Source organism: Cuculus canorus, chromosome 24 (genome assembly GCF_017976375.1).
Source record: "Cuculus canorus isolate bCucCan1 chromosome 24, bCucCan1.pri, whole genome shotgun sequence".
Classification (NCBI taxonomy): Eukaryota; Metazoa; Chordata; class Aves; order Cuculiformes; family Cuculidae; genus Cuculus; species Cuculus canorus.
In genome coordinates, this window is record NC_071424.1 from 4,959,113 (window position 1) to 4,973,689 (window position 14,577).

Genomic DNA, 14,577 nt, shown 5'->3' on the forward strand with positions numbered 1-14,577 from the left:
CCTTCATCCACCTCTGAAGACCTTCATCCACCTTCTTATCCCCATCCTCACACTCTCAGCCCCTTCCAAACACCTTCATCCACCTCCAAAGACCTTCATCCACCTCCTTATCCCCATCCTCACACCCTCATCCCCCTCCAAACACCTTCATCCTCCTCCTCATTCCCCCCACACCCTCAGCCTGCTCCTGCCCCAGCAGGTTCCCCACCTCTCCTGGACCCCAACTTCACCCCATAGTCCCCAGGACGGGGATCTCAGCCCACAGGGCTGCGCTTTCCCAAGGGAACCCCACCAGGAGCCAGACTGTGGTCATTTCCTTGGAGTAAGCCAATGGGTGGTGATGTGCTAAGCCACAGCCAGCTGGTCGCATGCGAGTCCGTGGCCTGGAGGTGTTCAAGACCAGGTTGGATGGGGCTTTGAGCAACCTGATCCAGTGAGAGGCGACCCTATCCATGGCAGGGGGTGGAACTGGATGGGCTTTGAGGTCCCTTCCAACCCAAACCATTCCATGATTCTGACATCCAGCAGAATCCCAAGCCCACTAGCCATGGTGACCAGCACACCCTGAGAACCTGTGTCATGGTACCCAAAACCCACAGAGGGAAATAAGGGAGATGAATTCTCCTGGTACCGTGCTTGGAGAAGGGATGCTCTTTGCATCCCATCCTTTCTAGAAACATATTTTTCTAATTTCTGTGCTGAGCATGGTTGTATTCAAGCGTTTCGAGACGAGCCAGCCAACGCTGCAACTCATAAAGTGACAGTCTCCCAAACATCCAACGCGTTCAGCAATCGTGTGTGATTAATAAAACCGTATCGCATTCTTCCCCCCTTGGCCTGGTGCTAACTTGTAAGAAATCTGGACCAAAAACTGCAACAAAATGGCTGCAATTCTCCAAGGGCCCTTCGGAGCACTCGTTACTCATCCCTTACTTGGGCAAAAATGACATTGAGTGCTCCTGGAGATGACAGCCGTAATTGAGTTCAATAGGAGTTTAGGCTGAGTAAGGCATGAGCAAACAAGAGTGCATTACCCCATGAATAAAAGCCTGATCTGCAAATGGTTAGCAACACATGTAACGCCGCGCAGGGGAATAGCGAGGGGGTCACCGCTGTGCCGGGGTCCGTTACGGCATCCCACCCAACCGCCGGTGATGCCAGGATGAGCTTGGTCTGAAGAGCGGCAATTCAAGCCCAACTCAGTGGTTTGTTACAGCCCAGCCTCTTCGTTTCTATTTTTTCCCCTCCTCCAGAAGTCCGTAATCCTCGTCTCTGCTGTTCTTCGTCCACTGGTGGGAACAGCAACTTCCTTTCCCAAATTATAATATAAAAGAGCTGCAAGCAGCGACGCCATAAATAATATTTTCTTATGGCCAGAACATCCAAGTCTAGGCAAGACACCAAGAACAGCTACAACATTGTAAAACTCCAACACTTCTCCGGAATGGATTCACTAATTAAAAAATGATTCTTTTTTTAAAAGCAGTTGAAAAATATTGGCTCGCCCGTCGCTTGCTGTGCCGGGAAAGAGTCCATCCTGCAAACCCACAGCCCAGCTTACAGCCACGAGTCTGCCTTTCAATGTCACCAAAATGAATTCATGGGGAGGGAAAAAGGGGGAGAATAACACCCTGTCACGATCGCTTCTTTAATTAATTAATGGGTCGCCACTTCAAAGCGCGGCTGAGGCGATGCTCTCCACTGGGAAGGGCACTCACTGGGAACCAAACAGCTCTATTGTCAGGCGAGGAGTTTCCTGGTTCCAACCTCCCATCCCGTACCTGCTGGGATGCTGTCTGCCTGATGGGGTGTTTGCCTTTTGGAGCCCCCCCTAACAGGATGGGGGCTGAGCCTGAGCTCAGGGCTGGGGGCACAGAGCCCCCCAAGCCCTAGGGGAGAAAGACAAGCGAGCAGTCAGAGAAGAGCCCTCCACTTCCATCCTTCTGCTGGATGGGCATCTTTCTGCTTGTTGGTGTAGGATGGGGATGCCGTCAACCACCGCCTGTGGAAGCCAACGGCACTGCAGTGACATTGGTCCTAGGATGCTCAGAAACGAGGTGGGACCAAGCCCTGGGGCAGAGGGACAAGCGAGAAGTCTGAGAAGAGTCCTCCACTTCCATCTTCTTGCTTAGCTCTGCATGACCATCCTCTCCCTCGTCGGTGTGAGGTGGGGAAGCCATCAACCACCGCCTTTGTGTGCCAACAGCATGGCAGTGACATTGGTCCTAGCTAGGATGTGACGCTCAGCAACAAGGTGGGACCAAAGTTGCAACGAGGTGCTCTCAAGCCCCGAGGCAGAAGGACAAGTGAGCAGTCAGAGAGGAGCCCTCCACTTCCATCCTTCTGCTGGATGGACATCTTTCTGCTCGTTGTTGTGGGATAGGGATGCTCCACCCGTGGGAGCCAACGGCACTGCAGTGACATTGCTCCTAGCTAGGATGCAATGCTCAGAAACGAGGTGGGATCAAGCCCTGGGGCAGAGGGACAAGTGAGAAGTCCGAGAAGAGTCCTCCACTTCCATCTTCTTGCTTAGCTCTGCATGATCATCTTCTCACTCTTCAGTGTGAGGTGGGGAAGCCGTCAACCACTGCCTGTGTGAGCCAACAGCATGGCAGTGACATTGGTCCTAGCTGGGACGTGACGCTCAGCAACAAGGTGGGACCAAAGTTGCAACGAGGTGCTCTCAAGCCCCAAGGCAGAAGGACAAGCAAGCCCTCCACTTCCATCCTGCTGCTGGATGGGCGTCTTTCTGCTCGTTGGTGTGAGATAGGGATGCCACCAACCTCCGCCTGTGGGAGCCAACGGCACTGCAGTGACATTGCTCCTAGCTAGGATGCAATGCTCAGAAACGAGGTGGGATCAAGCCCTGGGGCAGAGGGACAAGCGAGAAGTCCGAGAAGAGTCCTCCACTTCCATCCTCCTGCTTAGCTCTGGATCAGCATCTCCCTACTCATCAGCGTGGAACAGAGATGCCGCCAACCACTGCTTGCAGAAGCCAACGGCGCTGCAGTGACGTTGGTCCTAGCTAGGATGCGATGCTCAACAACGAGGTGGGACCTTATTTTTTTCCCCCTCTCTTTTTCCCCTTATATCCATCTTTGCAAAAATAAAATGCATTTCCGAGGGGGGTCCTTTGAGGAACTGCCAACAGTCGTTGCCGGCCGCTGGTCACGCTTGTGCCCCTGTGTGAGCGCTTCACGGGGTTAAAACCATCCCTGCACCACCAACCCCTTAAAATGAAGCTTCAGAAGCCTCAAAGCCTCATGCTGTGGGGAAAACTTCATCCCTGGGGATGGAGAAAAAAGCTTTCCCTGGGGAAGATGCACACTTTGGGCTCAAACGCTGTTGATAAGGCTCCTTCTGCTCTTTTTTTTTTTTTAATATATCTTTTCTCGCTGCGAGCATTCCTTTCACACCCACGCACACCCCAGCGTCCTCAGCCATTGGTCTGCCGGCGCATCCGTCACACTTTCCATCGGCCAAAGTAGATACACATTTCAACTGCTTCCATTCCTCATCTCCTCTGGTGTTAACAGCCAGCGCAAACAAAGGGCCCGAATATCCATCGCCCGATTAAATTGATTTCATTTGTTTCTCGTGCTGCAGTTGGTTTGGGTTAGAGGGTTTGTGTAAGGGATTTGGGGTGGGTGGCTGATGCGGGAACTGCTCTGGCATGGGGTGCCATCCGCTTGAGCCGAAGGCTGGGAATCCCGAGGAGGTTTGCAAGCAACCACAGGCAACGCCGAGATATTTGGGGTGCGGGGAAGGAGAAAGCCTTCGGGGATCAGCCAAGATAACGGCAGCTCATTCTCCAGCAGGACCTCGGGGAGCCCAAACCCCTCTCTCTCTCATCCTGCTTTGGCGTTTCTGCTTCCACCGAAGGAAGTGGAGACAAGCGTTAGCCTGACTGTTAGCAGAGCTTTTCCCGATTTCAAACAGATGTTGGGTTCGTGGCTGGATTCGGGCAGAAAGCTCTCGTTTTCCCCACATTTGCTGGCCATACCTAACCAAGGGATGCTGGCCCCGGACCACGGTGGCTAGTTCTCCCTTTAGCTCACCAGAAGGCCTCTGATCTTGCCACATGGGTAAGGGGTGATGTCCCCCAGCCAGCTCGCTGTCCCAGAGCTCTCCGCCTCCATCTGCCCCCACCGAAAGCATCTGCCAATGAATCATGGAGCCTGGATTCCTGCAGCTGGTGGGAAAACTCCAGCTCCATCTGCAAAGCCAGTGGAGAAGATGTTTGCCAGTGGTCCAGCTGTAGCTTGTGGTCCCACCGTCACTGTCATCTGTCCCCAGCCCCACACGGGGACAGGTTTGGGCTGTAGTGGCATTGCAATATTGCCCAGTGAGGACGAGCATCCCTCTTCACAACCGCATCTGTTTCATCTGTCTCTTGCTCCTCAGCCTTTCCACCCTGGTTATACCTCTTGTGATGTTAACTTGAGGGGCTTGGATCACCCCTGGAATGCGGGAGAAGACCTGTACGTGTCCCAGGAAAGGGACCACAAACTGTATCAGCCCCTCATGGACTCAGAGTGTGAGCCGAGATGGGGAGAGAAGGATTAATGGGGAACTGAGGACAGTGGTTTGAGCACCTTGGCACGTCCTGAGGTTCCTCATCACTGAGCTAATCAGATCCTCAACCCCGCAAAGGTGAATTTGTGCTGAAATGGGGGCACGGCTGCCCCGCTCCCCACAGCATCTCCCCTTCCCATTGACTCTCCGCAGCTCCCCGTGACATCCCATGGATTGGCACATCCCATCCTCCACCTCTCCAGGTGCAGGGAGCACCAGCAGGGCTGGTCCTGGCAGCCAGGACACTTGGGGTGTGCTGGTTCATGGGACCACCACCTTGGTAGCATCCGGAGAGGTGCTGTGGGACGCCAGGTTGGAGAGCTGAGGGACACCGGGGGCTCTGAGGGGCCCATCCGGCGCTGTGCGTGACTCAGCGCCATACCACACCTTGTGAGTCACCCCAGTGCTTCCTGGTGCACCCAGAGTTTTCCCTTCCAGGTCCCTCCTGGTGGCACCAACCCAACTCAACCCCGTGCCAGCGGTGCCGGCTCTGCCTCACGTGGCTGCTGGTCCTCCTCTGCCAACACTGCCTTCCTTCGGCACGTGCCCGCGTGCCGCCAGCGCTCTGGGTGCCAGGCTGCTCCTCGGGGACCCAAATGTCCAAAGGTTTCCAGGCAGAGGGGTTAGACCCAGCGAGTGGAGAGCCCAAAGACACCCTGGGCACATACTCCAGGGCAAAAGAGAGGTTTGGTGCTTGGTGGGCATCGAGATGGTTGCTGGGAACTTGGGCAGAGCCTGGTCAAGCGTGAGCTCTGCACACTTAGAGGAGGATGAGGAAACACAACCCGAGGAGACCACCAACCCCCCTCTCCTTGTGAGATCGTGCTACAAAATACAAACCAGAACCTAAAAAAAAAAAAAAAGCAGGATGAGTTTCCAGGATCCGAGTCCAAGAAACATCTCAAAGGGATAGGATTGGGCTCACAGTCAGCCTCATCCGCTAAATATACCCAAGTCCTGGCTCTGCCATCTGCCCCAGACCAGTGATCCGTCCCCAGTTTGCCCGGAGAGGGTGACCGTGGCTGAATGAATGTCCCACCGTGCAGCGACCCCAGGAGCGGCCGGAACCAGAAGCATTCACCAAGCAAAAGGTGGGAGTGGAGGCAGCAGAACGGAATGGAGATATAGGAGTGTCCGCTGGGCACTGGCACAGAGCCGCGGTGGCCCCGGCATCCCCAGCGCAGGTGCTACTCGCAGGCGAGCTTCCCGTCGAAGCTGGAGAGGGCGATGGCGAAGGCCTGCACGGCGCAGAGCGGGTAGTTGTAGTCCATGGTGAAGGCATCGTCTGCCACACGTCCAAACTGCATCACGATGTAGTCAGCTGCAGGGAAGAGGGGGAGCAGCTGGGATATCACCTGTGTCCCCATCACCCTCTTTTCCCACCCAGCAGCATCCCAAAGAATTGTTGAATCGTAGAACGGTTTGGGTTGGAAGGGACCTCAAAGCCCATCCAGTTCCACCTCTGCCATGGGCAGGGACACCTCCCACTGGATCAGGGGATCAAAGCCTCATCCAACCTGGCCTTGAACACCTCCAGGGATGGGATCTCAGGGTCTGGTTGACATTAAGTTAGAATCATGGAATGGGTTGGGTGGGAAGGGACCTCCAAGCCCATCAGGTTCCACCCCAGGGGCACCTTTCACTGGACCAGCTTGCTCCAAGCCCCATCCAACCTGGCCTTGGACGTCTCCAGGGATGGGGCAGCCACCACTTCTCCAGGCAACTTGTTCCAGTGCCTCCCTGCCCTCATCGTGAGGAATTTCTTCCTAACTTCTAGTTTAAATCTCCCAATTTATAGCTGAAAAGCGCCCATCCCGCGCTCTGCCCACGGCTCGCGCAGTACCACGCGTATTACCAAAAGCATCGTTTTCCCCCATTATATGGTCCAGCACAGACCCCTCCTGGACCACTTCTTCTCCAGGAGCCATAGCCCCCCAAGGGACAGGGACGCCGTCCCCCCGCCGTGGGACCGCTGCTACCAGAGGGCGGGTGACAGGAAATCTGTAAAAATAACCAGGGGCCCCTGAGAGGTTTTTTCTGTCCCGTAACCCAACACCCCGGAGGCTGAGAGCTTCTGACTGCGCCGGACAGGTGATGAACGGCCGCGTCCGGCCGCTTGCATGGGGACAGAGCCACTGCCACCACCCAGCGAGTGTCCCCAAGGCGCGACGCACCCCGGGGTGAGCCCGCCAGCAATGTGGGGTGCAGGCTGGGGGTGATGCTTTGGGTGGCTTGGGCTGAGTGGGTGGTTGTAGTGTGATAAGGAGAGCTCAGCACCCACTCAGGATTTGTCCCTGTCCTAATCTGCCCGGCAACAGACGCCCCGTGCGCTCCCTCTGCCGGCACTCAGCCTGTGCGGTGCCGCACGCTCCGTCCGGCTCCATCCCAGCTCCATCCCAGCTCCAGCAGAGGCAGCCAGGAACCCCAATGCATGGAAAAAACTAAACCTCAGTGCAAAAAAAAAGGAGGTGTTGGGTCAGCTGATGGCAGATCTCCCCCTATCACCTCCTCTCCTGTCCCCTTCCCAGCTTACGGTCGCTGCCGTGCACGATCTGGAAGTTTTTGACGGAGGCGTGGGTGACCCGGCCGTGGAAGTTGAGGACGTAGGATTGGGTCTCGTCGTTCCACACCGGTGCTTTGTTGTGCAGTTCGATCACGTTGTCCATGTTTTTGTTCTGCCATCGCATCAGGAGGCCGTCGTTATCCTAAGAAGAGCAAAAGTAGGGAGAACGGAGTTGGGGTGATCCCAGGAGGATGGCTGTGTAGCAGGATCCAGCCGGGAGACGGGATCTGGTGTGGAGAGCAAGATACAGACACCACATCTCCCACCTTCCAAGGAGGTGTTTTGAATTTCAGGGACACCTGAAAGCCTTTCCGTGCCCTGAAATTCAAGGTGAATCCCAGCAAATCCAACCCCTCAAGGAGTTTCTCCCAGTCTGGCAGCTGACTTACATTTCGAGGTCGGATGGGCACCCTCTCATTGTCAGAGTTCATCCCAGGGATGATGACTGTCATCTTCCGGGGGCCTTTGAACCCTAAAACGTTGGTCTCCTACAAGAAAAACCCCATCTCTAAAACCATCGACTGCCTCTCGCCAGCGGCTGAACGAGGGCGTAGGGATGGATCCAACCCATCCCACACCTCTGCAGCCCCTCCAGGGTGGTGCCCAGTGAAGGAGCACAGGTTGACACCCCCTCACGACCTGCTCTGGGGGTTCAGGGGGGGGGTTCCCCGCCTTCCTGCTTACGTAAACCACGGCTGAGAGCTCCTGCCGCACGTTGGACCAGTCGGCGTTGGCTCTGTCGGGGTTCATGCCATTGTCGAACACCGTGAACTTTGTACCCATCAGGTTGGATCTGCAACCAAGGATGGAGAAGGTGCCACCAAGTTCCTTCCAGCTCTGCCCTTTCCCCCCCATCTCCAGGCACAGCCCCAGCTTTGCCCCAGCTGCAAACCCCACGTGTAGCCCACAGCCAACACCATCCTTCCCTACCCTTTAGCCTTTTGCTTGGGTTCAGGGCACCCCTAAATCGAGGTGTTAGAGGATGCTGCCACCACAGGGACGCCCCAGCATCGCTGCATGGCTGCTGGCAGGGCAGCGGGCCAGGGCTTGCCAGGCTCGCCAAGTGCTGTTTCTAGCCATGACCTGTTTGCTCAGAGGAACCAGATGAGCCTGTTTTCCCCTCCAGGCCCCCCGACATCCTCGGGTTGGACCCAACAACGGGGAACGCTGAATTTAGCTTCCTGCCTGACCCAGCCATGGCTTGGGGCATCGCACAGAGCAGGAACGGGGTGCTGCAGGAATGGGGTGCCACCAAAATGCGGTAGCACCTCTCCTCCTACCTCAGTTTCCCTATGAAGTTCTCTCCTCCCCGTGAGAGGTCGGTGGGGTCGATGGAGATGAGGTAGTTGGAGGTTTTGCTCTTCTTGCGCTTCCTCCCAGCAAGGAGGAACACCTGAGAGAATGGTGGGACCAAGTAGGGATGGGGCAGTGCCATCGCCATCACCACCATCATCCCTGGCTCACTACCCCACCATGCTTGGCTCAACAGGTCATCGCCATGGCCTTGCACAAGTCATGGAGTGAAGACAATCCCCAAAATACCAGCTGAGCTGTGGGGTGGGAGGGTCTGAGCCCAGCTCAGCTGTAATGTGGCTCCTCCACTACTCATCCTCCTGGGTACCTCAAATGCAGGGCATTTCCCAAGAGGAATTGGTGGCCGGCGGGAGCAGCCCCACCTGGAGCTCACCACCACGATGGGATGCAGATGGACATCCACCTAAAACCCCAACGGTGCTACCAGCGATGGGTGCAGAGCCCCAGGGGTCCCCGTACCCTCACCCCACCTCACCTTCTTGTCGTTATCCAAGTGGAGATAATAGGTGGGGTAAAGCCCTCGGTCCATCCCCTTCTTGTCCCGTGTCACGCGGCACTTGATGGTCACTCCCTGCGGTGCTGGCCGCAGCACGAACTCCTCCAGGTTGTCCACCTCGATGACGGGGGATGGGGGCCTCTCCTTTGTCTACAACACAAAGGGAAGGGATGGTGACCACAAAGCCAATCCTGCTGAAAGCTCCCCTCCTTTCCCAGCTATCGCTCCTCGCTCCCAATCCCCTGCTGGCGTCGGACACAGTGCTGCAGCAGGTCACCCCAAGGGATGCTCCAGCCCCGAGACCCACTCGGGATGGGCGAAAGAGCTGCTGCCCACCCCCCAGGGAGACCTCCACGATGAGGGGGATTTTGTACCTTCTTCAATTTCTTCCCTTTCCCCTTCTTGTTGGAGTTTTTCTGCGGGGTCTCCGGGGTCTCCTCCTCACTCTCAGCTGCTTTGGGAGGAGCTGCAGGCAGCAAAGGGCAGGGGCATGGTGGGGAGCAAAGAACCTGACTCTACAAACCCCAAAACAGAGCTCAGCGTAGACCCAACACCAACACCATTGACCATAACCCTCCTCTTCACACCAGGTTCTCCTGCACCCACACCAACCCCTGCAGCACCCAGCTCTCACTTTTCTTTTTGGTTTTCTTCTCCTTCGGGGGGTCCCCACCGGTCTGGAAGAGAGATGCTGGGTTTTTCTTCTTCTCTGATCTGATGGGTTTGGTGCTGGAGTCAGAATCGTCCTCCTCATCGCTACTGGTGATGGCTGGGAGAGGAAAACAGGACATGCTGTCACGCAGCACCGAGTGCCGTCTTCTCAGAATGATGCTGTAGGACAGCAGGACTGGACCCTCACCCCTTGCCTCGTACCTTTCTTCTTGCTTTTCTTCTCCTTCTTCTCCCCGTTCACCTGGAACATGGACATGGACTCCTTCTTGGTGCTTTTGGCAGATTTGGCTTTGCTGGTTGGGTCACCTTTGTCTCCTGGAGGGACGGAGGAGCTGATGAGTGGCCAGGACAAGGGGACAACAGAGCCACGCTCGAGCCATCCCTCACCCCCAGACACTCACCCTTTGGCTTCAGCTTCTTCTCACCCGAGGGAGGGTCTTTGGGCAGTTTCTTCTTGAGCTTTTTTGGTGGGTCTTTACTCTCCACCTCCTCTTCTTCCTCCTCATCCTCAGAGTCCTCTTCTGGCTCTGCCCAGAGGTGACACCGTGGCATCAGCATCGCGATGGCATCGGGCACCCGCAGCCCCGTGGTTTGTGAGAAGGGGACATCCCTCAGCAGAACTGGTTGGTGTGGACACCTACTCCATCGTGGCCAGGGTTCTGGGGCCACGAGGGCCTGGTACAGTCACCGCGGCCAGCAGAATATTGGACACGTCCAGTGCTGGACACAACGTGCAAAGTCACATCGCCATCTCGCGGCTGCAGCCCTGGGCTGCGTGGGGACATAGGGGTGAGCCCCATCTTTATTGCTCACCCCATCTTTTTGCTCTGCAAAGAGGTCCAGGGAGCTGATGGCACAGCCACACATTCCCAAGGGAACGGTGTTCCCCCTATCTGATCCCAATTCCCCACTCGATGCCACACACGTATGTCCCCTGTGGGCGAGTAGCTGAGTTTTGGTCAAAAATAAAGCTCCCCCAGGGCTGTGCAGAGCCCCTGTAGACACCACGAGGACGGGGGGACACCAGCAGGACGTGGTGCATGGGGTTGTGGTGCAAGGAGACCTGAGGTGCCACAGAGGGGTGGGTTCTGCCTCCCCACCTTGCTGCTTCTTGGGGCCCTTGGCCGTATGGGAACGGGGAGCAGGGCTCTCCTTCTTCTTCCGAGTCTCCTTGGTGGCCTTGGAGTAGAGGTCCTTGTTGCTCTCTTCCTCCCCCTTCTCTTCCTTCTTCTTCCTCAGCTTCTTCACCCCTGCATTTCATGAGATGCCCATGATGGTGAACACCGTGAGCGAAGAGCAGGATCGTGGGGGGCACCAACGTGTGCCCCCACTCCCCTGGGAGCTTGGCGAGGTCTGTGCTCACCCTGCGCTGGCTCCTCGGCAGCCCCCGCCTCGCTCGGCTTCTTCACCCGCGGCCGTCGTGGCTTGACCTCAGGCTCTGGCACAGGGTCCTGACGCTTCTTCTTCAGCTTCTACCTCCACGGGCAGTGCTGTGGAGACGGTACCAACTTTAAATCCCTTCTCCCTTTGCAAGCTAAACCCTACTCACGCCTCTCTGCGTCCGTTTCTGAAACGCAACCAGGCTTTTCCATGGTCCGGCAAGGATGGGAAGGCGTTCACACCTCCAAACAAGCGACTTACCATGGAGCAGCCCCCAGGGAAGGCAGAGGGAGGAAAAGAGAAAGGGCTGTTAGTGGACAGACAGCAGAGCATCAGTGCTGGGACAGACAGCCGTGTGCCGGCCTTAGGGACAAGGGATGCTGGCGCTGCCCCGACACCATGGACCGCGTTGGCATGGAGGGACAAACCATGCTGTGCCGTAGGGATCCTGGGCAGGACCCACCTCAGGAACCATCTCATCTGAGCATCCTGAGGGACCTGAGCCAGGCCAGGGGACCTGGGGCCACGCTGGCAGCCTGGGAACGCACCTCCATCCCTTTCGCCTACATGAAAAGCTCCCTTCGAAGGCAAGGAGCTGCGGAGCTGCGCCGGGATGGAGGTCAGCAGGAGCAGGGAAGCAGAGGGATTAGGCACAGCACACCTAATCCCCCTTAGCTGGGGCTATAAATAAACCCTGATTTACCAAATACAAATCATCTGGGGCACTACTTGGCTCCAGACAGGAGATATTTGGGGCAAGAGGGTCAGCTCGGGGCCCCAGAAGTGATTGAAGCAAACTCAGTTGCACCAAGGCGCTCAGCATCCAACACGGCATCTTTCCCCTCCCAGGGGTTTCATCCCTCTCAGATGCTCCAGCGCGGTGGGTGAAGGGGTTTTGCAAGAATCCACCCCTCCTAAAGCAGCTTCGCCCTCTCCCAATGTCATGGATCTGGGATGTAAGGAGCCGGGGGGTCTCACGGCAGCCGTTTTCTTCCATGTCATCAGCTCACATTGAAAAAAATCTCCTTCGCATCCTTTAATCCCTTAAGCAGCCATGGGGGGAGAGGACAGCCACGAGGTTCGTTATTTGATGAAACCCTTCGAGGAGGGGCTGCTCGTTACTTTTGGTGGGCAATGAAGTTGTTGCCCAGACCCCGCGGAGGCCGGGCAGCACCCGGGGGCTGTGCCGAAACGCGGCGAGGGGCATCTGCCCTTTGGGGTCACAGCCTGGGGAAAGTGAGTCACGGCTGACGGCTTAACCGAGAGGCTTAATGAAAGCGTTAATTAGGAACCGAGAGCCCACCTCATGAGGTAATTTGAAGTGATGGAAAGAAGGTTTGGAAGGATGCAAGGCGGGGCTGTGGGAGCTCCTCTACCCACCTCCTTCAGGATAGGGGGACCCCAAAATCTCGTGTCCCTTCAGGGCTGCAGCACCTGATGGAGCAGCCCATCGAGCACCCAGTGTGGGGCTGAGGGACGTTCCCTGCTCGCAAACCGTGGGGCTGAGGGTCCCCGATGCACGAGGCCATCACATCGCTGAAGCCATGGTGTCACCTCTGGGCAGAGCCAGTAGAGGACTCGGAGGATGAGGAGGTGGAGAATAAAGAGCCACCAAGAAAGCTCGGGGTCTCCAATGTCCCCGATCCTTGGGGAGAGCCCACAGTAGGAGACGATGACACTGGGGACAGGGAGGCAAGGATTTTGTTCTCACCTGCTTGGGCTTGTGCTGCTGGGGGCTGCCCGGCTCCTCGCTGGGGCTGTGGGACACAAAAAGGAAAGGGGTGAGCGTTTTCACCCCTCCACAGCTCCTGGAGACCATCCAGCCAAGCACCACCTCAGTTTTTGGGGAAAGGGGGAAAGGTCAGCCTTTTGTTTGGCTGTGGGAGCAGCTCCCTTCATCCCGACCGGGTCGAGCTTGGGTGACACCATCCTTCCCAGCGAGGAGCGCAGAATGGGCTCTGCCATGGCCAAGGGTGATGGCAATGAGGTTAATTTGACGCCCACCTCCCCCTTAACAAACACTTTTCCTCTCTGCAAGCCAATGCGCATCAACCCTCCGAGCCCATCAACCCTTCATCTTCCTAAACGAGCTCAGTAAATTGCAGTTCAACTGAAACTATAAGGAGAAGGTGCTGGAGGAGATGCAAACCCAAAAAAGCCCAGTCCACCTCCACGGGTCGCATCCTGCTTGCTGGCGCTCACCTGTCAGCAGCCCAGACCTCGCGTAGGATCTCTGTCTGCAGCGGCATAGCTCTCAGCCCGGTGGCGAGCAGGATGGCTCCTTCTGCTCTATCCTCACCTCCTTCCCCGTAACAGCCGTCCAACCTCCGGCACCGCAGCCGCTACCAACCCACGGCCAAATCCATGGGCTCAGCCATGGCTGCGATGGTCCAAGCGACCTCCGAGCATCGACTCGGCTGCCTCCGCGAGTCCCTGCAGCGCTCGGAGGAAGAGGAGGAGGAAGAGCAGGTGAAGGAGATTATTAACTTTTTATTTCTCCTGCAACTCGGTAATAGGATTTCAGGGGCTGCTGGCCAGGCCTGCCGGGAGAGCAGCTGGCGGGGCGGTAATCCTTGGAAAAACAGGACCTATGGGAGCGCAGAGGGTCAATCGGTCCCCATCGGAGCGCGGGTGCCTTTTGGGGGTGCATGGCTTCCCCCGCACTGCATGGGGTCCCCCAGCGTGGTGTGGGCAGAGGGATGCAGCGTGACCTCATTTAGGGTTACCTTCCCTGGATGTGGCTTTTTCCACCCAAAAATATCTTCTTGGAGAGAGGAAAAAAAAAGGAGAATTTGGGCTGTTTTTTATGTGCATGGGGAGCAGGGGGGAGCAGCATCCCTGGCTCCAGCGGGTGCTAAGGGCTTCCCTACCGGCCACCGATCTGCTCTGACACCATCCCACGTCCCCAAGTCCCTTTGGGTGATGGTTTTCACACATTTAATATTTACCTGTTAATATTCCCCTCTTTGGCTGCAAAGCCAAAATACTCCAAATGTCCCCTCTGGACCTCCAGCCTTGCCCATCCCATCACAGACCCCCCAAAACCCCTCTGGTACCCCTTTTCCCTTCCCATGCCCAGTGCCACTAGATGGCATTTGAGCACCACACAGCCAGAACTCATCAGGTTTCTATGCCTTCAACTACAAAACCCTCCACTTTTCCCTTTCATCTCTAAACCACATCTCATCCTTGGCCCCGGTTTCATTTCTCATCTGAGGGGGAGAAAAGCATCAAATCCAGAAAAAAAGCCCAGAAACTGCAAAGCAAGTAGGGTTTGGGTTTTTGCTTTAGAGGGTGGTTTTCTATGGAAAATGTGGCTTGAGCTGCCCTCAAATGACTTTTTTTGCCATGGCTGCAAGAAATAAAAGCAAATTCTTTGCAGAACCCTTAGGTCTTGCGGCACCTTCCCCCCAGGGATGCTCTGCTGGCTACAAGACACCCTGGGGTGGTGTAAAACCAAAGCAGCCAACGGCATCCTTGAGCCGTGCACACTGGTTGTGTTCTCTGCTCCTCTGGGCTCCTTGCAAAGCATCGCCCAGCAAGAACCTTGGCCAAGGGGCACAAATACCTTCTCTAC

The 14,577-nt window shown here is 56.5% G+C and overlaps 1 protein-coding gene across 1 annotated transcript; it reads right to left on the reverse strand.

The window, feature by feature from the left end:
- Positions 1-716: 716 nt before the first annotated feature.
- Positions 717-13,497, reverse strand: TULP1 (TUB like protein 1). The gene is made up of 14 exons (XM_054087916.1): positions 13,203-13,497; positions 12,712-12,757; positions 10,984-11,092; positions 10,721-10,870; positions 10,022-10,147; positions 9,822-9,935; positions 9,583-9,717; positions 9,323-9,414; positions 8,928-9,098; positions 8,419-8,531; positions 7,823-7,931; positions 7,528-7,626; positions 7,109-7,280; positions 717-5,896 (listed from the first exon to the last, which is right to left on the reverse strand). Exons 1-14 carry the CDS (start codon positions 13,247-13,249, stop codon positions 5,763-5,765), a joined length of 1,617 nt encoding a protein of 538 aa, XP_053943891.1. The 5' UTR covers positions 13,250-13,497; the 3' UTR covers positions 717-5,762.
- Positions 13,498-14,577: the final 1,080 nt, after the last annotated feature.